At 45.7% G+C, this 25,601-nt stretch overlaps 1 protein-coding gene across 5 annotated transcripts in view; it reads right to left on the bottom strand.

Annotated features, from left to right (window-relative positions):
* fam13a (family with sequence similarity 13 member A) overlaps window positions 1-25,601 on the bottom strand; it is a 239,821-nt gene that overhangs the window by 162,252 nt on the left and 51,968 nt on the right. For all 5 annotated transcript variants that reach the window (XM_078403365.1, XM_078403356.1, XM_078403384.1 and 2 more), the window contains 2 exons: window positions 23,297-23,506; window positions 3,732-3,903 (listed from right to left, as the gene is read on the bottom strand). In XM_078403365.1, the coding sequence (XP_078259491.1) occupies window positions 3,732-3,903; window positions 23,297-23,506 (382 nt within the window). The remainder of the gene's footprint in view (window positions 1-3,731; window positions 3,904-23,296; window positions 23,507-25,601) is intronic.

Here is a 25,601-nt window from a genome sequence, read left to right as displayed (position 1 = left end):
GGAATCATGTTCATCACAGACATTGTGGGTCGAAGGGCCTGCTCCTGTGCTGTTCTTTTCTATGTTCTGCGTACTCTTGTGGCAATTACTTGCAAAGCTGAGTCAGCAACCAGAACCTGTGTGATAAGAACTGTGTGAGTGTCTGAAGAAGAGTCACAACCTGAAATATCACCCATCCTTTTTCTCCAAAGACGCTGCCTGACCCGCTGAGTTACTCCAGTACATTTTGACCAACTGTATGATAAATATTGGTCTGTTCCTGTGTTGTGCAGTTCTAATGGTGTAACACTCTTTAGTTTAGTTTAGTTTAGTTTAGTATAGAGATACAGCATGGAAACAGGCCCTTCGGCCCACCGAGGCCGCACGGACCAGCAATCACACCGTACACTAGCACTATCCTACACACTAGGGACAATTTTATAATGTTACCAAAGCCAATTGACCAACAAACCTGTACGTCTTTGGAATGTGGGAGGAAACCAGAGCACCCAGAGTAAACTCACGCAGTCACGGGGAGAACGTACACAGTCTGTACAGACAGCATCCGTTGTCAGGATCGAACTCGGGTCCCTGGCGCTATAAGGTAGCAACGCTACCGCTGCGCCACCATGCTGCTGAAAGACTCTGAGATGTTTAACACAAGAGAACCTTGGGGAATTTTATAGCAGTATCTCACAGCCTCCTAACTATCAGCAGTAATCACCAACACACCCCATAACACAGCAGGATGAAACGGAAAATGTAGTGACACCCTCCCCCACCCCCTCACTTAATTTCAGGGTTACGTCAATTCATGGTTTCAACATCCCAAAGACAACTGTGATATGTGCAACACTCAATCGCCTCTCCTGTACTTATCATTATAACCTTTAATCCCCCTCTCCTCAAAAGAATTATCTAGTTTTTTCTGTAGATAAGGAGAGATTCTGTAGAGAGGAGAATCATTTAATCTCTATTCTTAATTCCGTACTATGTGTACTGGTTCTCCAGATAAGAATTTTCCTTGAACGTACTGCTTTCATTAACACTCTGCATCTCATCATGTTGCATATCTACCTTCCAAAGTTCATCTTTAGTTTAGTTTAGAAATACAGAGTGGTAACATGCCTTTGGCCCACCGAGTCCCCGCCAAGCTGTGATCCCCGCACACTAACGCTATCCTACACACACTAGGGACAATTTACAATTATACCAAGCTGATCAACCTACAAACAAAAACATGTTTGGAGTGTGGGGAGAAATCGGAGATCCCAGAGAAAACCAACACAGGGCTCTGGGGGAACATACAAACTCCGTATAGACAGCACTTATAGTGAGGAACGACCCCGGGTCCCTGGCGTTGTAAGGCAGCAACTCTACCACTGCACCACCGTGCTGCTTCTAAGTCTTCCTCCTACAAACTCACATATTGTTCTTTGCATCCACATTCTAAATCTACTCCAATATGTCAAATGAGGTCATACCAATAGTTTTGTACATGATTTCAACTTTAAATGAATACTCCTAAGGGTATGCTTTCAAGAAACAGAGGACATGGGTTTAAGGTGAGGGGTGAAAGATTTAATAGGAACCCTAGGGGCAACCTTTTAACGCTTAGGTTGGTAGGTATATGGAACGGACTGCCAGAGGAGGTAGCTGAGGCAGGTACATTCACAGGAGCAAGCTCTTCATGCCACAGAGTCTTTGCCAAACATAATGCCAAGATAAACTAATCTCGTCTGCACGTAATCCAAACTCCTCAATTTCCTGCATATCCATGTGCCTATGTAAAAGCCTCTTAAATGCCATTCTGCGTCCACCGCCTCTGGCTGTGTATTCCAGGCACCCACCGCCCTCTGTGTAAAAAACTTGCCCCACACATTTCCTTTAAACTTTGCACCTCTCACCCTAAAGTCCTGCCCTATAGTCTTTGTCATTTCCATCCTGGGGGAAAAGGTTTGGACTGTCTACCCTACCTATACCTCTCAGAGTTTTATTTACTTCCATCAGATCTCCCCTCAGCCTCCAATGTTCTGGAGAAAAAAAATCAAATGTTGTTCAACCTCGCCTAACAGCCAGTACCCTCTAATCCAGATATGAATTATTTGAATCTTATTTGACTCTTTTGCTAAAGGTGTCCCCTCTCCAAGGTGCACAACTGCATGGCTTTGACTTGAGATGTGTTTTCTTGAACATTTCTAAATTGGTATCAATTTTCCATTGACAATTCTACCAGCATGCTCTGCCCAGATGCCTGGGGGTTTGTTAAACTCTCCTCCAGTAGTCACTTGGCTTCTTCCAAGATCTGATACTATCAGGCAAGTTAATGGGGTATGAACCTACCCTGTGAACTACTGCAGATGCTGGAAATCTGAAATAAACACATAAAATGCTGGAAGTGGTCAGCAGATCAAGTATCTGGGGGAAGTCCAGAACCGGGGGTCACAGTTTAAGAATAAGGGGTAGGCCGTTTAGGACGGAGATGAGGAAAAACTTTTTCACTCAGATAGTTGTGAATCTGTGGAATTCTCTGCCACAGAAGGCAGTGGAGGCCAATTCATTTGATGTATTCAAGAGAAAGTTAGATATAGCTCTTAGGGCTAATGGAATCAAGGCATATGGGGAGAAAGCAGGAACAGGGTACTGATTGTGGATGATCAGCCAAGATCATATTGAATGGTGGTGCTGGCTCGAAGGGCCAAATGGCCTCCTCCTGCACCTATTTTCTATGTTTCTATGTTTTTAAGACAGAAGCTGGAGGATTGTGGGGATCAGGTGCTGCCTGAGGTCCCACAGAGGCTGAGCTCGTGGATCGGGCACAGCCTGCAGTGGCACGATGTGGCAGAGCAGCAGTGGAGGACACCAACAGGCCGACCTTGCCACACTGACCCAGTGCTGCCGCGAGGACAATGGACCTTTACGGCCGTTAAAACTCTACATTTTTAAGAACTTTGAAACTTGAAGGGTGCAAGTTCATAAGTCATAGGAGCAGAATTAGGCCAATCGGCCCATCGAGTCTACTCCGCCATTCAATCATGGCTGATCTATCTTTCCCTCTCAACCCCATTCTGCTGCCTTCTCCCAAGTTGGTGCCAGAAACGTGGTGACTCGTCTGTATGGTCTCGGTGTCATCTACTATCTAACACTCTTGTACTTAAGTATGATTGTGCCTATGTGTAGTAAGATTTTTACTGAACTGTATGCAAAAAAAAAGCAACTTCTTTAGCTAGGTACATGTAGCGATAAAGTACCCTGGAACCATTGACCCATTAAACTAAACATTTTTGTGCAGTTCAAAATGAACCTCCGTAATCTAGAGCCATTTAAATTGTGTAAAAAGGAACTGCAGATGCTGGTTGAAACCGAAGACGTAACTCAACGGGTTAGACAGCATCTCTGGAGAAAAGGTAGAGATGATGTTTCGGGTCGAGACCCTTCTTCAGACTCATTCTTCATTCTCCAGTCTGAAGAAGAGTCTCGACCCGAAACGTCACCCATTCCTTCTCTCCCAAGATGCTGCCTGACCTGCTGAGTTACTCCAGCATTTTGTGAATAAATATCATTCTTCATTCTCCAGTCTGAAGAAGGATCTTGTCCCAAAGAGTCACCAATTCCCTTTCTCCAGAGATGCTGTCTGACCCGCCGAGTTACTCCAGCTTTGTTTCTATCTTCGGCATTTAAACTGCGTTCCTTTTGTGATCAAAACAACTAACTGGAAGCTTTTGAATGTGAGAATTTTACACTGGACTTACTGAAACACATTGGGGCCAAAGACTGTGGCAAGGTTGTAGACAGTCATTCGATTACTCCTGTGGGCTGCAGCCACCCGAGTCAGGAAATGGCACAGAAACTTCAGCAGACAGTAATTCACTTCCGGAAGCTGCTTCAGGAGCGCTTGCAACTCTTCCCGACTCCCGCCGTGGTCTGGAATGTAAACGAGAAAGCACATTCTATGAGCTGGAGTAAAGAGAAAGATATATGTACACGGCTCTGATGAACTGATTGAATCCAGATTGAATCCTGGAATAGCAAAGGCAGATTGAATTTATTACAGCTGCCAATGGCACAATCCCGTTAGTCCCACTTCCTGCTCTCTCCCTATATCCCTGCATTTAATTTCCCGTCAATTGCCCTATCCAGTTTCCTCCTGAATTTGCCCAAATTATTCTGCTTCCATGTTGTCCTGTATTTCCATTTTGAGTAAAGTCTGGCTGATTAAAATCATTTGCGTTTGGATAAATTGGCACTCGGGACAAGGAGATGGGTCATTTCTCCTCGGCCTCTCTCAGCTGATATTCATCTTCCACATGTCACCGTCTAATTTACTTTACCTCACTCTTTACATGTGTGTTTCATTTTCACCCAATGTCTGGAAGTGCTTTACATCTAACAAAGCTCAATCAATGTTGTAATGTGTGGAGGGGTGCAGAATAGGGTGGAGAATACTGAGATAAACACAAAGTTCTGGAGTAGCTCAAGGGTCAGGCAGCATCTCCAGCGGAAAAGGAAGGGGGATATTTCAGGTCGGGACCCTTCTTCAGACACAGAATATTGCCTGGATTGGAGAGCATTGGACAAACTTGGATTGTATTTTCTGGAATGTCGGTGTTTAAGGGGAGACTTGATAGATGTATTTTCAATTATTTGTGTGGGAATGGGAAGGGGAGTTAAAATGGTCAGCAAACGGGATACCTAGTAGGTCTTGGCAGAATCAAATTAAACTCTGTAGAACAACATTCAGATTCAAATTCACAACACTGGAAGATTAAGAGGAATTAATGGGAGAAAGGGAGAGTTTTGGAATGAAATCACATTTACAGAGTGAATACAAGCAATTGCAGATGCTGGTTTACAAAAAATACACAAATGCTGGAATAACTCAGCTGGACAGGCAACATCTCTGGAGACCATGGATAGGCAATGTTCTTGATTTACACCCTTCTTCAAGTCAGCTATTCATGCTCTCCAGAGATGCTGCCTGACCTGCTGAGTTACTTCAGCACTCTGTATCACACTTACGTGAGGCTCAGTTTGAAAGGCAAACAGACATAATTATTCAGCAGAAGGTACAATTTGATGCGGTGCAGAATAAAACTGTGGTTTCAGGATTGGCAGGACGTGGAGCAGCACAGTGGCGCAGCGGTAGAGTTCCCGCCTTACAGCACCATAGACCTGGGTTTGATCCTGAGTACCGGTACTGTCTGCATAGAGTTTTTACGTTCTCCCCGTGATTGCGTGGGGTTTTTCCAGGTGCTCGGTTTCCCCACACACCAAAGACGTACAGGCTGTGGGTTAATTGGCTTCAGTAAAAATTGTAAATTGTCCATAGTGTGTAGGATAGTGCTAGTGTACAGGTTGATCGCTGGTCGGCAGAGACTGGGTAGGCCGAAGGGCCTGGGTCCGCGCTGTATCTCTAAACTAAACTACTTTAAAAGGATCTCACAAAGGAGATGATGAAGTATTTGTCATTTGCCAAATGCCTTGAGACATAGTCACCGTCTGACTTGCTGCTAATCGCCCCCTGGATATAAAGTAGGTCAGTCACAAGGTTAGTGGACAAAATAGCTTCATTTCAGTCTCCAAGTGACATGGCTATCTGTCTCTCTGATCTTATTCAACACTAGTCAAAATAACTTCTCCCCCTCGGGCAAGATTGTGCACAGTTTACATCAGCAGGACAGTGATGGTACAATATTTATTGCAAGCACATCTCTGCAGGTCTGTCTTAGTGCTTGTTCGCAGGAAAACCAATAATTGAATCACAAAGATGGGAGTGGGATCAACTGGCGAGGCCTTTCAAAAGGCTAATACAGGAACGATGGGCAGAACGGCCTCCTTCTGCACTGTTTGAGATTGGAACTGCAAGTTCTGGAAATGGCAGCTAATCAAGAGTGGTTAGTTTTAGTATAGTTTAGAGATACAGAGTGGAAGCAGGCCCTTCGGCCCACCGAGTCCATGCCAACAATCATTCACCCGTACACTAGTTTTATCCTACACACTAGGGACAATGAACAGAAGCCAAATAACCTATCTACCAGCACGTCTTTGGGATGTGGGAGAAAACCGGAGCACCCGGAGAAAACCCAAGTGGTCATAGGGAGAACATTCAGACTCCGTACAGACAACACCCGTAGTCAGAATCAAGATCAGGAAATATCTGCTCTTTAGCGTTTTGGTTCATTATTTACACTTGCACCAAAGCACAGTAAAAAAAAAAAATTTGCATGCAATCCCATCAATTAATTTGTATTTTTATATGCTATTCCATCAGATCAGGTAATACCATACATAAATATAATCAATTCAAACTCGAGTTCAATAAGTAGAGCAAAGGGGAAGAAGCAGAGTGCAGAATATAGTTCTCACCATTGCGTCGCATCAGTTCCATGGACAAAATCTAATTCCGCAAAGGGGTAGAGTTGAATCAGACAGTACCCTAGCTTATTCAAGGACCGTTCAGAAGCCTGATTACAGAGGGGGAAGAAGCTGTTCTACAGTCTGTTGGTGCGTGCTTTCAATCTTCTGTACATTCTGCTGGACAGGGAGAAGAAGGAATGATTGGGGTGGGATGTCCCTTTGATTAAGTTGGCTGCTTTTCCGAAGCAGGGTGAAGTGTAGATGGAGTAAATGGTGGGAAGGTTGGTCTGTGGGATGATCTATTTCGCACTGGGAATAAAAAGATTGTACAGGTCCACAACTGATTTTCCAGGACACTTAGTTCCAGACCCTTGCCATATTATCCGTTTTGCCAGACCAAAAGAGGTCACGGCCTTGGGTACCGAGATACCTGGCCGCAAAGTCGGCCGCTGAAGTCGGCTATGGAAATGGATCTGCCCGCTCTGGCTGGGTCAGAGTTCCAGAGCAGCGTCACATCTGGCCTAGATTTATCTTGCACGTTTTATACATCCCTGTGAGACTGTCCTCAAAGTGCTTTAATTTCAGATGAAGTGATTTTAAAGTTCCGTCGTTGAAATATAGGAAATGCAGCAAACTCACATATGGACCTGAAATGTCGCCTATCCAGTCCCCAGATGCTGCCTGACTGGCTGAGTTTCTCCAACACTGTGTTTTGCTCAAGATTCCAGCATCTACAGTTCCTGCAACCACAACAACCTGACCGCGGGAGAAGACGGCAGGAGAAGGGAAAAGACATTGTGGCCTTCCATCACAGTGAGGAGAGGACTGGAGGAGACTCACTGTGATGGATGTTTCTTTTTTTGTGTGTTTTTGGGGTTGTGTAATTTGCCTATTTTAATGCTTTATTGTGTAATCTGCCCATTTTAATGCTTTTATTGTTGGACTGTGGGTGACTGAATTTCGTCCAAAAAATCCGTTTTGTTGGATGACAAATAAAGCTATCTTGAATCTTGAATCTCTTGAATCTTGAATCTTGTGTTTCCAACCAACAAAGATATGTGGTAATGACTAAAGGCCCAGTGGTCTGGAAATTTATTGGCCTGGTCCTGTCTTCTTTAGCATTATACAGGTCCACCAACGATTTGCCGGCAACTGGTGGTCCGGCGCCTCCTTTAATCCAACCAAAATTACGAGAGGGCACTTGAAATCCCTCCCGGAAGTCCCCCTAAAATGTGTGTGTGTGTGTGTGTGTGTATGTATGTATATATATGTGTGTCGGAAAGAACTGCAGATGCTGGTTTAAATCGAGGGAGACACAAAATGCTGGAGTAACTCAGCAGGTCAGACAGCTTTGTGATTTTATTTTGCAGCTGGAATGCGCAATTTCATTGACAAAAATGACTGCTTGATAACAAAGCCTGATATCATTTTATTGTTAAATAACACACATTATGGACATATAATTCTGTGTTGTAGAACTAAGATAATTCCTTTATCTAAATTATACCAGGCTTGCTGTTAAATTAAGTCCAAGTTCCCTTCTCTGAAATGTGCTGAGTTATTCCAATCATGCACATTTAAGTGTTTTATTGTCATGTGTCCCAAACAGAGCCATGAAATTCTTACTTGCAGCAGCCCCACGAATATGTAAACATAACACTCTGTAAATAGTATAATAAACGAGAAAAAGTTCAATGTACACACGTACACACACGTACACACACACACGTACACACACGCACACACGCACACACACACGTCACAAAATGCTGGAGTAACTCAGCAGATTAAGAGAAGGAATAGGTCGAGGCCCTTCTTCAGACTGACCCGAAACGTCACCCATTCCTTCTCTCCAGAGATGGTGCCTGACCCGCTGAGTTACTCCAGCATTTTGTGTCTACCATCGATTTAAACAAGCATCTGCAGTTCTTTCCTACACACATATATATATACATACATACACACACACACACAGATGCTCCCCGCCTTACGATGCTTCGACTTACGATATTTCGGCTTTGTGATGGTGCAAACGGCAGCGACCAGTAGGTAGCTGCAGCTCGCTACCGGCCGCGTGATCAGGTGTATTAAATGCATTTCGATTTACGATATTTTCGGTTTCCGATGGGTTTCTCAGAAGGTAACCGCATCGTAAGTTGAGTAGCACCTGTATATATATACATACATACATACACACACATATGTACGTGTTTATAAACATAGCACAAAAAGTAAGGAAATTTGTGTTTGGTAGATTATTTCTTTGTTGTATCAATGCTTCTTGGCAATAAATCTTATACCGTTGGAAAGCCTGTTTATTTCCCTTTTAAATGGTGCCACATTTGTAAGGAACATGCATTTGTGGGATGAGCAGCAGAGCTGAGTATGTGGGTTGCGCCCATGAAAAATCTGCCAAATCTTCTCTGCCAATGCCAAACTGCTTATTCTGCCATTGACTCTTGTTCGGTGTTGTTTGGTGGATTGGATGATTGAAGTCTGAAGAAACAAGACATATTGGCAATTTAACAATTTATTCATTTAATAAACAGGAGCCTCAGTAGCGTGTGGAAGAACCATACACAGCCACAACAGCCTGGCACCTCCTCCTCATGCTGGTCACCAGCCTGGTCACACACTGTTGTGGGATGGCATCCCATTCTTCAACCAGCATTTGTCGCAAGTCAGCCAACGTGGTTGTGTTGGTCACTCTGGCACGAACAGCACGCCCAAGCTGATCCCACAAGTGTTCAATGGGGTTGAGGTCAGGACTGCTGGCAGGCCATTCCATCCTCTCCACTCCCAAATTCTGGAGGTAGTCTCTGAGAAACCCTGCTCTGTGGGGGCGAGCATTGTCATCTTGGAGGATAGAGTTCGATCCCAGACTGTGGAGATATGGGATTGCCACTGGTTGCAGAATCTCATCTCGATATCTCTCTGCATTGAGATTGCCTCCAATGATGACAAGCCTCGTTTTTCCAGTGAGGGAGATGCCGCCCCCACACCATCACACTGCCTCCACCAAAAGATGTTACTCTACCAGGCACCTGATTGTCAAAACAAGAGTCAATAGCAACAGCAGAATAAGCTGTTTGGCATTGGCAGAGAAGATTTGGCAGATTTTTCATGGGCGCAACCCATATACTCAGCTCTGCTGCTCATCCCACAAATGCATGTTCCTTACAAATGTGGCACCATTTAAAAGGGAGATAAACAGGCTTTCCAACGGTATAAGATTTATTGCCAAGAAGCATTGTTACAACAAAGAAATAATCTACCAAACACAAATTTCCTTACTTTTTGTGCTATGTTTATATATACACACTTACGCATTTATGCACACATACATATATACATTTATGCATATATATATATATATATATATATATATATGTGATATTTATATATATAAATACACATTAAACAAATACAACATAAAAAATAGCCATCCAACACAGTTAATCTTTTCCCAATAAATCTAGAAAGAGAAAATAGGATGACTTCCATTGGAAGGAGTTATTTTGCTACCCTTGATACCAAAATACAGACAACCTTCCCCTCAGTTAATCCCAGAGTATCTGAGGAGTTGCTGTTGAGTATTTCAAAGATTAGCTTTTCATTTTAATTTTGTCTGAAGTCAGTTGTTGCAGACTGTTAGTCAATTATTTCTTGTGCAGGGTCACTCAGTGACATTCTGGCACCCAACAAGTCAACACAATTGTGCTTTGGTTGGGATAACAGGGTGGAAGATAAAACAATATTATCACAAGACAGGAAATTATTGGATGTGAACAATTTAACTTTGAAAGCAAATTCTCCAGGCTGCCACTGCATGAAGTAAAATTGGAATTAACCCTTACCACCTTGTCTATTTCAACTTGATAAATGTTCCAAAGATTGAAATATTGAACTTGTGACAAGTCCTCTAGAGTTCAAATATATACCCAAAGTAGAACATAGCTGGCTGCGCCTAACGGCTGCGGCTCTCTGGCAGTCTGTTGTCTTTTTTTCTTTTTTTTTGTTTGTGTCGGTGTTGGGATGGTTTTTGTTTCTGTTTTTGGCTGTGTATGTGTGGTGGGGGTGTGTGGTGGGGGTGTGGGGTGGGGTGGGGGGGTGGGGCGGGGGGAAACCTTTATTTTATTAGGTCTCTTCCCCGGGGCGCGGCTCGGCTGCGGGCCTTAACATTGCCGGCGCAGCTCGGCTGCGGGACGTTTCAGTGCCCGGTGCGGCTCGGCTGCGGGCCTTAACATTGCCGGCGCAGCTCGGCTGCGGGACGTTTCAGTGCCCGGTGCGGCTCGGCTGCGGGCCTTAACATTGCCGGCGCAGCTCGGCCGCGGGACGTTTCAGTGCCCGGTGCGGCTCGGCCGCTGGACTTAACATCGCCCGGTGTGGCCGCGGGACGTTTCAGTGCCCGGTGCGGCTCGGCCGCGGGACGTTTCAGTGCCCGGTGCGGCTCGGCCGCTGGACTTAACATCGCCCGGTGTGGCCGCGGGACGTTTCAGTGCCCGGTGCGGCTCGGCCGCGGGACGTTTCAATGCCCGGTGCGGCTTGGCCGCTGGACTTAACATCGCCCGGTGTGGCCGCGGGACGTTTCAGTGCCCGGCGCGGCTTGGCCGCTGGACTTAACATCGTCAGCGCTGTTCGGCCGCGGGACGTTTCAGTGCCCGGTGCGGCTCGGCCGTTGGACTTAACATCGCCCGGTGTGGCCGCGGGACGTTTCGGTGCCCGGGGCGGCTCGGCCGGGGGGCCTTCCATCCCCTTGCGGGGGCTGTGCGTGTCGTTTGCCTCGGTAGGGGTCGAGCTGCCTGTCCGGGGGTGCGGGGGGAAGAGAGGGGAAGTTTTGTTGCCTCCATCACAGTGAGGGGGTGTTTGGAGTCACTGTGATGGATGTTTGTGTTGGGGTCGGGTGTCCTGTGTTCTTTTCTTTTTGCTGTATTTTGTGTGACTGCTGAAATTTCGCTCGGTGTTGTGCCGAGTGACAATAAAGTGTTGTTATGTTATGTTATGTTAGAATACAGCACAGGAACAAACTCTTTGGCCCACAATATCTGTGCAGAACATACCGCCAACATAAACTAATCTCCTTTGTTTGCACATGATCCATATCACTCCATTCCCTGCATATCCATGTGCCTCTCTAAAAGCATTTCAAACACCACTATCGCACCTGCCTCCACCACCATCCCCGGCAGCACATTCCAGGCACCCACCACCCTCTGTGTAAAAAGTTGCCCCGCCTATCTCATTTAAACTTTGCCCCTCTCATCTTAGAGCTGTGCTTTGACATCTTTGTCAAAGACAGTCTTTGACATCTCCACACTGAGAAAAAGGTTCTGGTTGTCTACCCTATCGATATGCCCCACACAATTTTATTTACTTCTATCACATCTCCCCTCTTCGTCAGGCATCTTAGAGAAAACAATCCAAGTTTGTCCAATGTCTCATTGAAGCTAATACCCTCTAATCCAGGCAGCAATCTGGTAAACCTCTTCTGCACCTTCTCCAAAGCCTCCACATCCTTCTTGTATTGGGGCAACCAGGAGTCCTCTAAATGTAGCCTAACCAAAGTCCTCTATTGCAACAACATGACTTCCTGATTTTTATACTCAATGCACTGATCGATGAAGGCGAGCATACCAAAGGTCTTATTTACCACTCTATCTACTTGAGTTGCTAATGGTGCAGGATTCTTACCACTTTGAAGAATGTATGGGATGTTCTATCTTTCCCTCTTAACCCTATTCTCCTGCCCTCTACCCATATCCCTTGACACACTTACTAATCAAAAAGATGTCAATCTCTGCCTTAAAAATACCCTTTGACTTGGCTTCCACCACCACCACCATCTGTGGCAATGAATTCCACAGATTCACCAGCCCTCGGACTAAAGGTATTACTCCCCATCTCCTTCCTAAAGGAACATCCTTTTATTCTGAGGCTGTGCCGTCTGGAGGTAGACTCTCCAACTAGTGGAAACATCCTTTCCACATCCACTCTGTCCAGGCCTTTCACTATTCGGTAAGTGTAAATAAGGTCTCCCCCCTCATCCTTCTGAACTCCAGCGAGTACAGCCTCCAAACGAGTGCCATCAAACAAACACAGTTCGGTTCTCAAAATTCCCAGTAATTTCCCCTTTCCTCGATTCCACGGGAATCCTCTCCAAGATAAGTCTGGATCTGCCCCAAGATTCCACCCATTGCTGTCAGTTTTGACCAGAATATAGAAATAATTAGCCTGAACAAATGGGTGTGTCATACATTCCACAACACAATATTCATGTCTTCAGCTGAGGTCTAGTTAGCAACGGAACAAAAAGCTGCCAGATGAGCAAATGTCCTCCATTCCCTGCATCCAACACCAACATTCCTATGACTTAAACAGAAGGAAACTTGCAGTACGGATATATACCACAATGTTTGCGTTCCTAAGAAACATTGTGTGATAGAAAATCACCTTGCAAGAACCATGGTCATAAGGAATAGGAGTAGAATTAGGCCATTGGGCCCATCAAGTCTACTCCGCCATTCAATCATGGCTGATCTATCTCTCCCTCCTAACCCCATTCTCCTGCCTTCTCCCCATAACCTCTGACACCTGTACTGTTAATGGGGAAAAAGGGATTAGAGGCCTAGAGAGTACAGTTTCTCCGCTGACTGTATAGCACACAACAAAAAGCTTTTCACTGTACCTCGGTGCAAGTGACAATAAACTAAACTAAAAAAAAAACAATTTTCCTTACAGGATCCATTTTTTTTTTAAAGCAATACGTTTAGTTTGTTACTGCAAGCTAAAAATACTAATATATCACATTTTTTAATAGCGTATTATTGTCTCAAAAGTAGCATTTGCTTGTCTACTGCAGTGGCCACCTTTGGTGAAAGTTATGTAACAATGGCACTGATTATTGTAGGTAGGTTACAAGGGTACAGTTTTTTTAACCTCTAGACTGTTCTTTTTCGAAGACAGTTTTTTTTCTACTTGTCAATGCGCAGTGACGTTTAAGTGATACTCAAATTATGTTTTTACCATTTCTGCCTACATAATACAAAGGGTATTCCCTAATTCATCAATCGCATTATGTCTGAACAGTGTTAGGGGAAAGACGCACTATAGCAGTAAGTATGTTACTCAGTGGGTCTGGCAGCATCTCTGGAGAGAAGGAATGGGTGATGTTTCGGGTCAAGACCCTTCTTCAGACTGATGTTAGATAATTTAACAGATGCATTTAACTGATGAGTTTTTTTTACAAAGGAAACAAGTTAGGATTTAAGTTATTTCAGAGATACAGCAAGGAATCCACTTTGTGCATTGATTACACTATCTCTATGTTTATCCCACTTTCTCACAACGGTGACAATTTACAGAGGCCAATTAACCTACAAATCCACACGCCTTTGGGATGTGGGAGGAAACCAGAGCACCTGGAGGAAACCCATGCGGTCACAGGGAGAACTTGCAAACTCCGTACAGTCAGCACCAGAGGTCAGGATCGAACCCGGTCTCTGGAACTGTGAGGCACTGCACCACCCTTTCTTGGCCCAACAAAGGCAACAGAAATAATCAAGGCAAGACTCAACTTGCCAATATTGTTTAAGTTGGCCAAGTGACCAGCTAATCTTATGCCATATGCAAGTTGTTACTGGCTTGGCCAGTCACATGTAAAGAACAGGGGAGAGATGGTCAGATAGATACAAAATGCTGGAGTATTTTGGTCAGCGGGTCAGGCAGTATCTCTGGATAGAAGGAATGGGTGACTTTTTGGGTCGAGACCTTTCTTCAGACCACCTTCATGTGAAGGAGGGTCTCGACCAGAAATGTCAACCATTCCTTCTATCCAGAGATGCTGCCTGTCCCTTGTCTATTGTCTATTGTCCTGCTGAGTTACTCCAGCATTTTGTGCCTATCTTGGGTTTAAACCAGCATCTGCAGTTCCTTCCTACAAGAAGAGAGAAGGCACACAGGTCTAGGTGACACAGGGAGCTGGAGGTCAAGGTGGTGACTGTGGCGAGCCACTCTCATGATCCTTGCACCATGGGCCTTTCTTGTTATTTATAGATGAGGAGGAGGACATCATCATTTGTTCCAGGAGGTGCATTTTTGCTGGCCAGGAATCCATTTTTCCACCGTTGTTATGTTGTCATAACACTAAAATTGCTTTGATAATAAATGACAAGGCTATCGCATTTTAAATTCTTTCCAAGGGTATTGCCGTTATCCTTTTGCGCTTTCAGGAAATTATTGAATACTGAGAGGATTTGAAGACGGGTCTCAACCTGAAATATCACCTATTCCTTTTCTCCAGAATGGAGGCCGCCTGACCCGCATTTTGAGTTACACCAGCATTTTGTACTCTCATACCTAGAGAGGATCGGAGTTTTGTTTTGAGACTGTTTTACTTCCCCTTGAAAATGTAACTTTAGACTCTTCAGATACAGTGTGGAAACAGGTCCTTCGGCTCACTGAGTTCACGCCGACCAGCGATCACCCCATACACTATCACTATTCTACACACCAGGGACAATTTAGCCAAAGCCAATTAACCTAGACTTGTACGCCTTTGGAATGTGGGAGGAAACCGGAGAACCCGGAGAAAACCCATGTGGTCAATGGGGAACGTGCAAATTCCACAACGACAGCACCCGTAGTCAGGATCGAACCCGGGCCTCTGGCGCTGTAAGGCAGCAAGTCTACTGAGTCCTGACCTACTGAGTATTTCCAACATCTTTTTCTTCAGATCAGCATCAGCTTGCTGTTATCAGGCAACTGAACATTCCAACCAACCAGAGAGCCATCCTGAGCAACATTAGTTTAGTTTAGTTTGGTGAAAAGCTTTTCTTGTGTGCTAACCGTCAGCGGAAAAATGTGAATCACATTTAGTGCAAGATAAAGTCCAGTAAAGTTCGATCAAAGATAGTCTGATGGTCTCCAATGAGGTAGATAGTAGCTCAGGACTGCTCTCTCGGTGTTTATAGAGTTATAGAGTGGTACAGTATGGAAACAGGCGCTTTGGCGCAACTTGCCCACACAAGCCAACATGTCCCAGCTACACTGGTCCCACCGACCCGCGTTTGGTCCATTTCCCTCCAAATCTGTCCTATCTAAATTATCATATCATATCATATATATACAGCCGGAAACAGGCCTTTTCGGCCCTCCAAGTCCGTGCCGCCCAGCGATCCCCGTACATTAACACTATCCTACACCCACTAGGGACAATTTTTACATTTACCCAGCCAATTAACCTACATACCTGTACGTCTTTGGAGTGTGGGAGGAAACCGAAGATCTCGGAGAAAACCCACGCAGGTCACGGGGAGAACGTACAAACTCCTTACAGTATAGCACCCGTAGTCAGGATCGAACCTGAGTCTCCGGCGCTGCATTCGCTGTAAAGCAGCAACTCTACCGCTGCGCTACCGTGCCGCCCACGTACCTGTCAAACTGTTTCTTAAATGTTGGAATAGTCCCTGACTCCCCTACCTCCTTTAGCAGCTTGCTCCACACACCCACCACCCTTTCTGTGAAAATGTTGCCCCTGTGGCGGATCGGGCCACTCCTTGGGTCAGCCCCCTCGTTACGTGACGGACAGGGAGAGGGGTTAAAAGCCAGACCAAGGGAAGGCGTAGCTATTCCCTAGGAGAACTACGCTGTGGGCAGGAGCTCACAGCCTAATAAAGAATCTCACAAAACACTGCCTGGCGTCTTGCCTTTCTCTGGCCTCCGCCAGGCCACTACACCTCTCAGATTCTTATTAATGTTGGATGTAGGATGGTTCAGTTGCCTGATAACAGCTGGGAAGAAACAGTCCCTGAATCTGGAGGTGTGGAACTGTTCACCTCATTGGAGACCCTCAGACTATCTTTAATCGGACTTTATCTTGCACTAAATGTTATTCACGTTATTTCCTTTTTCATGTACCTATACACTGTGGATGGCTCGATTATAATCATATATTGTCTTTCTGCTGACTGGTTAGCACGCACCAAAAGCTTTTCACTGTACCTCGGTACACGTGACAATAAACTAATCTAAACTAAATGTATAAATGTTGATCCTGGTTTTATTTTAAAATAAACTGTCTTTCATTTCAAGATTATGCAACTCTTCCAAGCAGAGGAATTAGATTGCCTGCACCTGCCTGATGATGTCCTTTTAGTGTTTGCATCATTGTAATACAATCTACACAAATGGAGTTATCGCTCTTAATTTAACCCTAGATGTGCTGTTATTGGTTTGGTTAATCTGCCCTCTTCAAGGCGAGAGTTTACTTGTGCAGACTCTACACTGGACTCCAGATTGTAGACACAAAGAAATGCAGATGCTGGTTAATAGACAAAAGGACACAAAGTGCTGGAGTAATTCTGCAGGTCAGGCAACATTCCTGGAGAACATGGATTGGTGACGTTTCGGGTTGAGACCCTTCTTCGGACTGTACTCCAGATTGTTGAGGTGGGATTCAGAACTCACATCAATCCAAAATTCCTCTGTATTATCAGCCTGAATGCCAAATCTAGTTGGCATTCCTAAAACCGATGAGCTCTTTATGGATTCAAACCTTGCCTAGATTAGAAATCCCAAACCAATCAACACTGATCCCACGAACTATTAGTCACAGTCATACAGCATGGAAACATAACCTTCAGCCCAACTCGTCCTTGCCGGCCAAGGTGCCCCGTCTAAGCTAGTTCCAATTATCCACATTTGGCCCATATCTCTCTAAACCTTTCATGTCCATGTACTGGTGCAAACGTTTTTGAAATGTTGCAATTGTACCTGTCTCAAATATTTCCTCTGGCAGCTCGTTCCAGATACAGCCACCCTCTGTGTGACAAAGTTGTCCCTCAAGTTCCCATGTAATCTTCTGGTGATAATGTAGCCAACCTGTAGGACTCTGCTTCAGAATCCACCACTGGGCCCAGAGGAGGATGCACTTTGCACCTGCCCCTCATCCTTACATATGGGAATGGCCTAAGAAGCACAAGCCCTTTCATTTGGATACAGATGCCAACCTTGAGTAAAGCAGTTCATTTATTTTACCTCATCTTAAATTTTTTAAATAATTTCTAGCATACAGTGTTTTCAATTGGTTTACAGTTTTTTTTCTTATTTACTGGACTTTACCTTGCACTAAAAGTCATTCCCTTTATCCTACGCTGTGGACTGCTTGATTGTAAACATGTATAATCTTTCTGCCGACTAGATAGCATGCAACAAAAAAACCTTGGTACATGTGATAATAAACTAAATTAAACTAAACACTAAACTAAACTAGCGACCTCTAAACATAGTTCAGAATCCATATCCAGGTCTATAGCCTTTGTTAAATCGGTGAGTCTGAAAAAAGTGGTAAATATACCATAAAAGATGTACCATTCCTTCTCTCCTGAGATGCTGCCTGACCTGCTGAGTTACTCCAGCATTTTGTGAATAAATACCATATAAGCATATCATCACTGCATACCACTGCCTTGCAATAAAACACCACCCTCATATTATGAAAGTTAACAAACTCATCAAGCTTTTGTGAAATTTGACTGACGCCAATGGGATTTTTAGTGTTAATTCTGTCTGCGTTTAGTGGCACTTGCCCAGTCATGTTTAAAGTTAGTTTCTTCATCAGTGTGACTCATGTAACCTCAGAGAGTTCCCTGTAGTTGCAGGTGCTGGACACATGATGGCACTACTGAGCAATGGAATATTGTTCCTAGGGCTCAAGGCGTTGAATTTTGTGGACAACCTTCCACGTACAAAACCATGCTGACTATCCCTAATCAGCCCTTGCCCATCCAAATGCCTGTATATCCTATCCCTCAGAATACTTTCCACTAACTGACCAACTACAGATGTTAAATGCACCGGCCTATAGTTCCCAGCATTTTCCCTGCAGTCCTTTTAGAAAAGAGGCACAACATTTGATACCCTCCAGACTTCCGACACCTCTCTTGTATTTAAGGACAACTCATAAATATCAACCAGGGCTCCCACAATTTCCACTCTAGTTTCACACTCTCAGGCTCTCGCTCAGCTCCACACTAGAGTAGCTGCCCCCACCACCAGATCTAGTTTCCCCGCCTTTCTCCTGTCATCGGCAGATTACCTGCAACCCTGCTTTCCTGTCACTTCACCCTTTAAGTTTCGTAAACATTTGCAGTCAACAGAAATAGGTTTGGTCGTGTCCCAGCACTTGTGTTGTGGGAGATCTGTGCTGTGGTAGCACTCTATAGGTTAGCATCTGTGGATAGAGAAACCGAAATAGCCTACCACAATGTGCTGGAGTAACTCAGCGGGTCAGGCAGCTTCTCAGGAATACATGGATAGGTGAATTTTCGGGTCAGAACCCTTCCCGAAAGGTCACCTATCCACGTCCCCCGGAGATGCTGCCTGACCCGCTGAGGCACTTTGTGGGTTTTTTAATGTAAACCAGCATAAACCAAGGTTTATGCAGTTCCTTGTATTTTCAACAGAGTAAGCGTTTCAGCACAACTTCAAGGTTAGTGACCGGAAAGGTTGACTCTGTTTCTCTCTCTGCAGATGCTGCCCAACCAGCTGAGAGTTTCCGACATTCTCCGTTTTGTTTGTGATTTCCAGCACCCACAGTGTTTTTGTTTTCCGAGCAAAATTAGATTTTGCCCATAGTGAAGGTGAAAATTCCCCGTTGCAAGAGTGACCTTATGTGGAATTTACACCTTTATTTTAAGTGCGCCCACTGCCACACTGAAGTTACAGTCCATCCCCGGGTAACAAACAGAATCTGTTTTCACAGACGTCCACAAGTCAATTTTGTCCGTAAGTCAGAAAATAGACGCAAAAGCAATCGCTCGAATAGAAGGTAGACACAAAATGCTGGAGTAACTCAGTGGGACAAGCAGCATCTCTGGAGAGAAGGAATGGGTGACGTTTTGGGTCGAGACCCTTCTTCAGACTGGTGTTAGGGGAGTGGGTGGGACAGAGACAGAATGTAGCTAGAGACAGTAAGACTGGTAGGAAGTTAGAGAAGTCAATGTTCATACAGCTGGGGTGTAAGCTACCCAAGCAAAATGTGCGGTGTTGTCCCTCCAATTTGCACTGGGCCTCACTCTGACAATGGAGGAGACCCCAGGACAGAATAGATATCCATACTTCCATAGTTCTGTAATAATTGCATCCAAACACACAAGACTGATAAGAAAGAACAATTGCTGATAATAAAGAGAGAGGAAACGAGTTCTGCCATACATAGGAACAAACTTACGTATATATGACAACTTTTAATGTTTGAAGGAGTTGGTAGCACAAGCAATTCACTGAGGGTGATGAGGGTCTGGAACACACTGTCAGGGGTGGTGGTTGACAATAGACAATAGGTGCAGGAGGAGGCCATTCGGCCCTTGAGATGATAGTTGCATTTACAATACTTTTGGTTAGGCACCGGGATAGGCAGGGAATGGAGGGTCTATAGAAAGCCGGCCCAGGAATGTCTGGGAGTTGTAACTGGATTGAGAACAAGTCCAATGGCGAACAGATTATCCATAGGCTGCGCCGCCATCCCTGCCTGCAGGGGGCAGTGCAGAGCGGCAGCCGATTGACTGAAACCCAGCCAGTGCAAAGTGGGATCATGTGTGGGAAGATAAGAGTAGGTCTTGGCATGATGCACGGAACAGATATGGTGAGCCGAAGGACCTGTTCTTGTGCTGTCCTGTTCCATGTTCTACATTGGACTTTTCAATTGAATAATATTGTGGGAGCTCGCTCGTTTGTCAGGATGTTCATAAATTGGGAGTTTGTAATCCAGGGACACAGGTGGCATCATTCCTATGGCAGGGAGGGCCAAGGTTTCAAGTGATTGATGGGAAGATGACGGAGGAGATTTTTTACCAAATCAATCATTGTGTTCAGTTCTGGGCACCATGTTACAGGAAAGATGTTGTCAAACTGGAAAGTGTACCGAGAAGATTCACAAGGATATTACCAGGGCTAGAAGGTCTGAGCTATAGAGAGAGGTTGAGTAGGCTGGGACTCTACACGTTGGAGCGCAGGGGGATGAGGGGTGATCTTATAGAGGTGTATAAGATCATGAGAGGAATAGATCGGGTGGATGCACAGAGTCTCTTGCCCAGAGTAGGTGAATCGAGGACCAGAGGACATAGGTTCAAGGTGAAGGGGAAAAGATTTAATAGGTATATGAGTGGTAACTTTTTCACACAAAGGGTGGTGGGTGCATGGAACAAGCTGCCAGAGGAGGTAGTTGAGGCAGGGACAATCCCAACATTTAAGAAACAGTTAGCCAGGTACATAGATAGGACAAGTTTGGATGGATATGGACCAAACGCGGGCAAGTGGGATTAGTGTAGATATAGATTTAGATATACAGCGCGGAAACAGGCCCTTCGGCCCACCGGGTCCGCGCCGCCCGGCGATCCCCGTACATTAACACTATCCTACACACACTAGGGACAATTTTTACATTTGCCCAGCCAATTAACCTACATACCTGTACGTCTTTGGAGTGTGGGAGGAAACCGAAGATCTCGGAGAAAACCCACGCAGGTCACTGGGAGAACGTACAAACTCCGTGCAGACGGCGCCCTTAATCAGGATCGAATCTAAGTCTCCGGCACTGCATTCGCTGTAAGGCAACAACTCTACCGCTGTGCCACCGTGCCGCCCGTGTAGTTGGGACATGGCGGTCATTGGGGGCAAGTTGGGTCTGTTTCCATACTGTATCACTCTATGACTCTAAGCAGTAGAAAAACATGCCCTTCGGCCCACCATGTCCATACTGACCATCAAGCGCCCCACGATAACAATCCCATTTACCAGCAGCTGTACGAGGTGAATTGTACGAGGTTTCATCACTCAGACAGATGGGTTTAGTTTAGAGAAACAGCATGTAAACAGGCCCTTCGATCCACCGGGTCCATGCCGACCATATGATCACCCGACTACACTAGTTCCATGTTATCTCGCTTTCACGTCCTATACACTAGGGGCAGAGGCCAATTAATTTACAAACCTGCACATATTTGGGATGTGGGACGAAACCGGAGCACTTGGTGGAAACGCACGCGGTCACAGGGAGAATGTACAAACTCCTGCAGAGAGCACCCATAGTCAGAATCAAATCTCTGGCACTTTATGACAGCAACTCTGCTGCCGTACCACTGGGGCCAGATTCCCTCACGATACCTCAAATACCCCGGAACTTAGTAATTAGTTTATTTATTGTCACCTGTACTGAGGTGTACCCTGTGAAAAGCTTTCTTGTTGCCTGCTATCCAGTCAGTGGAAAGATAATATATGATTATAATCGAGCTGTCCAGTGTCCAGTGTACAGGATAAAGGGAATCATGTACCGTGACGTATCACACTGCGGACTGCCAGCTGAGAAGCAGTTTATGGTCACAATCGGTCAATCGCAGACAGCATGGATATGACGGGCCAAATGGCCTCCTTCTCAGCTGTAAGCTCCTGTAATGGATGGCACAGCGGTAGAGTTGCTACCTGATAGCGCCAGAGACCCGGGTTCCATCCTGAGTACGGGTGCTGTCTGTACAGAGTTTGTACGTTCTCCCCGGGACCTGTGTGGATTTTCTCCGGGTGCTCCGGTTTCCTCCCACATTCCAAAGACGTGCAGGTTTGTAGGTTAATTGGCTTCAGTAAAATTGTAAAATTGTCCCCCGTGTGTACGAGTGCGGGTGTGCGGGGATCACTGGCGGCGCGGACTCGGTGCGCCAAAGGACCTGTTTCTGCGCTGTATCTCTGAAGTCTAAAGTCTAAATGAACAAAGCTGGAAGAGGATGACTGGAGACGAAGCTAAAGTAAAATGTAGCCGGGACGGCGCGGACGCGGTGGGCCGAAGGGCCTCTTTCTGCAATGTATCTCTAAATCTAAATCTAAAAAAATTACCTGCAACCCTGCTTTCCTGTCACTTCACCCTTTAAGTTTCGTAAACATTTGCAGTCAACAGAAATAAGTTTGGTCGTGTCCCAGCACTTGTGGTGTGGGAGATCTGTGCTGTGGTAGCACTCTATAGGTTAGCATCTGTGGAGAGATAAACCAAAATAGCCTACCACAATGTGCTGGAGTCCCTCAGTGGGTCAGGCAGCATCTCAGGAATACATGGATAGGTGACTTTTCGGGTCAGAACCCTTCCCGAAACGTCACCTATCCACGTTCCCCGGAGATGCTGCCTGACCCGCTGAGGCACTCCAGCACTTTGTGTTTTTTTTTAATGTAAACCAACATAAACCAAGGTTTATGTAGTTCCTTGTATTTTCAACAGAGTAAGCGTTTCAGCACAACTTCAAGGTTAGTGACCGGAAAGGTTAACTCTGTTTCTCATTCTGCAGATGCTGCCCAACCAGCTGAGAGTTTCCGACATTCTCCGTTTTGTTTGTGATTTCCAGCATCCACAGTGTTTTTGTTTTCCGAGCAAAATTAGATTTTGCCCATAGGGAAGGTGAAAATTCCCAGTTGCAAGAGTGACCTTATGTGGAATTTACACCTTTATTTTAAGTGCGCCCACTGCCACACTGAAGTTACAGTCCATCCCCGGGTAACAAACAGAATCTGTTTTCACAGACGTCCACAAGTCAATTTTGTCTGTAAGTCAGAAATACACACAAAAGCAATCGCTCGAATAGAAGGTAGACACAAAATGCTGGAGTAACTCAGTGGGACAAGCAGCATCTCTGGAGAGAAGGAATGGGTGACGTTTTGGGTCGAGTCCCTTCTTCAGACTGGTGTAGGGGAGTGGGCGGGACAGAGACAGAATGTAGTTAGAGACAGTAAGACAGTAAGACCGGTAGGAAGTTAGAGAAGTCAATGTTCATACAGCTGCGCTGTATCTCTGAAGTCTAAAGTCTAAATGAACAAAGTTGGAAGAGGATGACTGGAGACGAAGCTAAACTAAAATGTAGCCAGGCATCCATGAGGCACAGGCGAGGGACTCACCCAGGTAGAGCCGCACAGGCGGGAGACTCACCCAGGTAGAGCCGCATGAAGCAGGGGTGCAGCCGGGACACGATCAGGGCGTCCGGGAGCTCACGCAAGAACAGCTTGAGGAGACTGGCGACGGAGCACACGTCCGCTTCCTGGCCGAGGTCCGGCACGCTGCTCTGGTCATAACCCTGGCGCAGTCGCTCCACCACCTTCACGTTTCCATTCACTCGGAAAAGACCTTCCTGATCCAGCCCTGTAGGGGAGAAGCCAGCACAGCCTGAGTTAACGGAAAGACACAGCATGGACATAGACCCTCAGCACCTTCTGTGTGAATATATAGTCATAGAGTCATACAGTGTGGAAGCAGGCCCTTTGGCCCAACTTGCAATAGTACCTGCCCCAATACCTCCTCGGGCAGCTCGTTCCCTACACCCACCACCCTTCGTATGAAAAAGTCACCCCTCAGGTTCCTATTAAATCTCTCCCCACACCTTAAACCAATGTCCTCTGCTTCATGATTCCCCTACTCTTGGCAAGAGACTCTGAACGTCTACCCGATCTATTCTTCTCATGATTTTGTACACCCTCTCATGATTTTGTACACCCTCTCATGATTTTGTACACTTACTGATTGATTGGAAGATACAGCATGGAAACAGGCCCTTTGGCCACTGATTCCACTCCAACCTTCAATCACCTGATCACACTAGTTCTATGTTTGCATTTACTTTCTGCACACTAGGGGCAATTTACAGAAAGCAATTAACCTACAAACTCGCACGTCTTTGGAGTGTGGGAGGAAACCGGAGGACACGGAGGAAACCCACGTGGTCCAGGGAGGACGTGCAAACTCCACACAGAAGGTACCCGAGGTCAGGATTAAAGTAGGTCTCTGGTGCTGTGAGGCAACGGCTCTACCGGCTGCACTGCTGTGCCGACTGTGTTGTTTGTCAATCGTACACAATTCCTGCGTATCAAACTTATCTTTTAAACATCCGGGTTCGATCCTGATTATGGGTGCTGTCTGCACGAAGTTTGTACGTTCCCCCCGTGACCGTGTGGGTTTCTTCTGGGTGCTCCGGTTTCCCTCCCATACTCCAAAGAAATGTAGGTTTTGTAGGTTAATTGGCTCAGGTAAAAATGGTAAAGTATCTAGTGTACTGTGTGATCGCTGGTCAGCGTGAACTCGGTGAGCCGAAGGCCCTGTTTCCATGCTGTATCTCTAAACTAAATTAAACTGAAATGAGGAAAGGCTCGCAGTGAAGTGCAAACATCAGCTTCTAAAATCCAAGCAGCAAATTCAGCCAGCGGCTAATTAACCTGCCGACCATCACGTCTTGCCAGGACCTGTGGGTCCCTCCCCCACCATCTGTTGGGAGGTACCAGTGCTCGATCTCATGGGAGAATCTTGGGCACACCTGGGGTGGGCCATGTTCACTGTGCAGGTGGAGTATTGCTCTGCATCCCCCTCTGCTGGTGGGCTACAGAATGGCAGCTAGAAACTGCAAAGACACTTCTGATCAAGACATATTTAGCCCTTGGGCTCACTAGGCTTCTCTCAGGTGACATGAGGGAGCAAACTCTCAGTATTTCAATTTTGTTTAGTTTAGTTTAGTTTAGAGATACAGACATGGAAACAGACTCTTCGGCCCACCGAGTCCACGCCGACCAGCGAACCCCATACGCTAACATTAACCTACACATAAGGAACCATTTACAATTGTACCAAGCCAATTAGCCTACAAACCTGCATGTCTTTGGCGTGTGGGAGGAAACCGGGAAGCACCCGGAGAAAACCCACGCGGGTCACGGGGAGAGCGTACAAACTCCGTACCGACAGCACCCGTAGTCAGGATTGAATCCGATCTCTGGCGCTGTACAGCAGCAACTCTACCGCTGCGCCACCGTGCCGCCTATAAAAATCCAACCACAAGAGGTTGATTTGATTGGTCAGGGTTTAACCTGGTGTGAATTAGTTGCAATGAGTTCTTACTCCGACTCACCAATGATATTTAATTACCCCTTTTGTTCTTCTAATCGCCCGCTTGAGTTTTTTCCTACTCACTTTTATGTTCCTCATATCCCATGTCTGTTGCCATCTTCTTAAACCTGACATGCTCTTTCTATTTCCTCCTGACCAAGTTTACAACCTCCTTGGTCAACCACGGTTACACTTACCTTAACGTCCTTATGCTGATCCTGCACTTTGATCAGCTGGCCTTTACACAACTCCCACGTTCCATCTGTAGACTTACCCAATAACAGGTACTCCCAATCTACCCACCGTAGCTCCCGCCGAATGACATTATAATCTGGCTTACCCCGATTAAGTACCTCACCACAACATC

Source organism: Rhinoraja longicauda, chromosome 1, assembly GCF_053455715.1.
Source record: "Rhinoraja longicauda isolate Sanriku21f chromosome 1, sRhiLon1.1, whole genome shotgun sequence".
NCBI classification, from domain to species: domain Eukaryota; kingdom Metazoa; phylum Chordata; class Chondrichthyes; order Rajiformes; family Arhynchobatidae; genus Rhinoraja; species Rhinoraja longicauda.
Note: the sequence above shows the minus strand (reverse complement) of the source record. Positions and strands in the feature narration are given on the sequence as shown.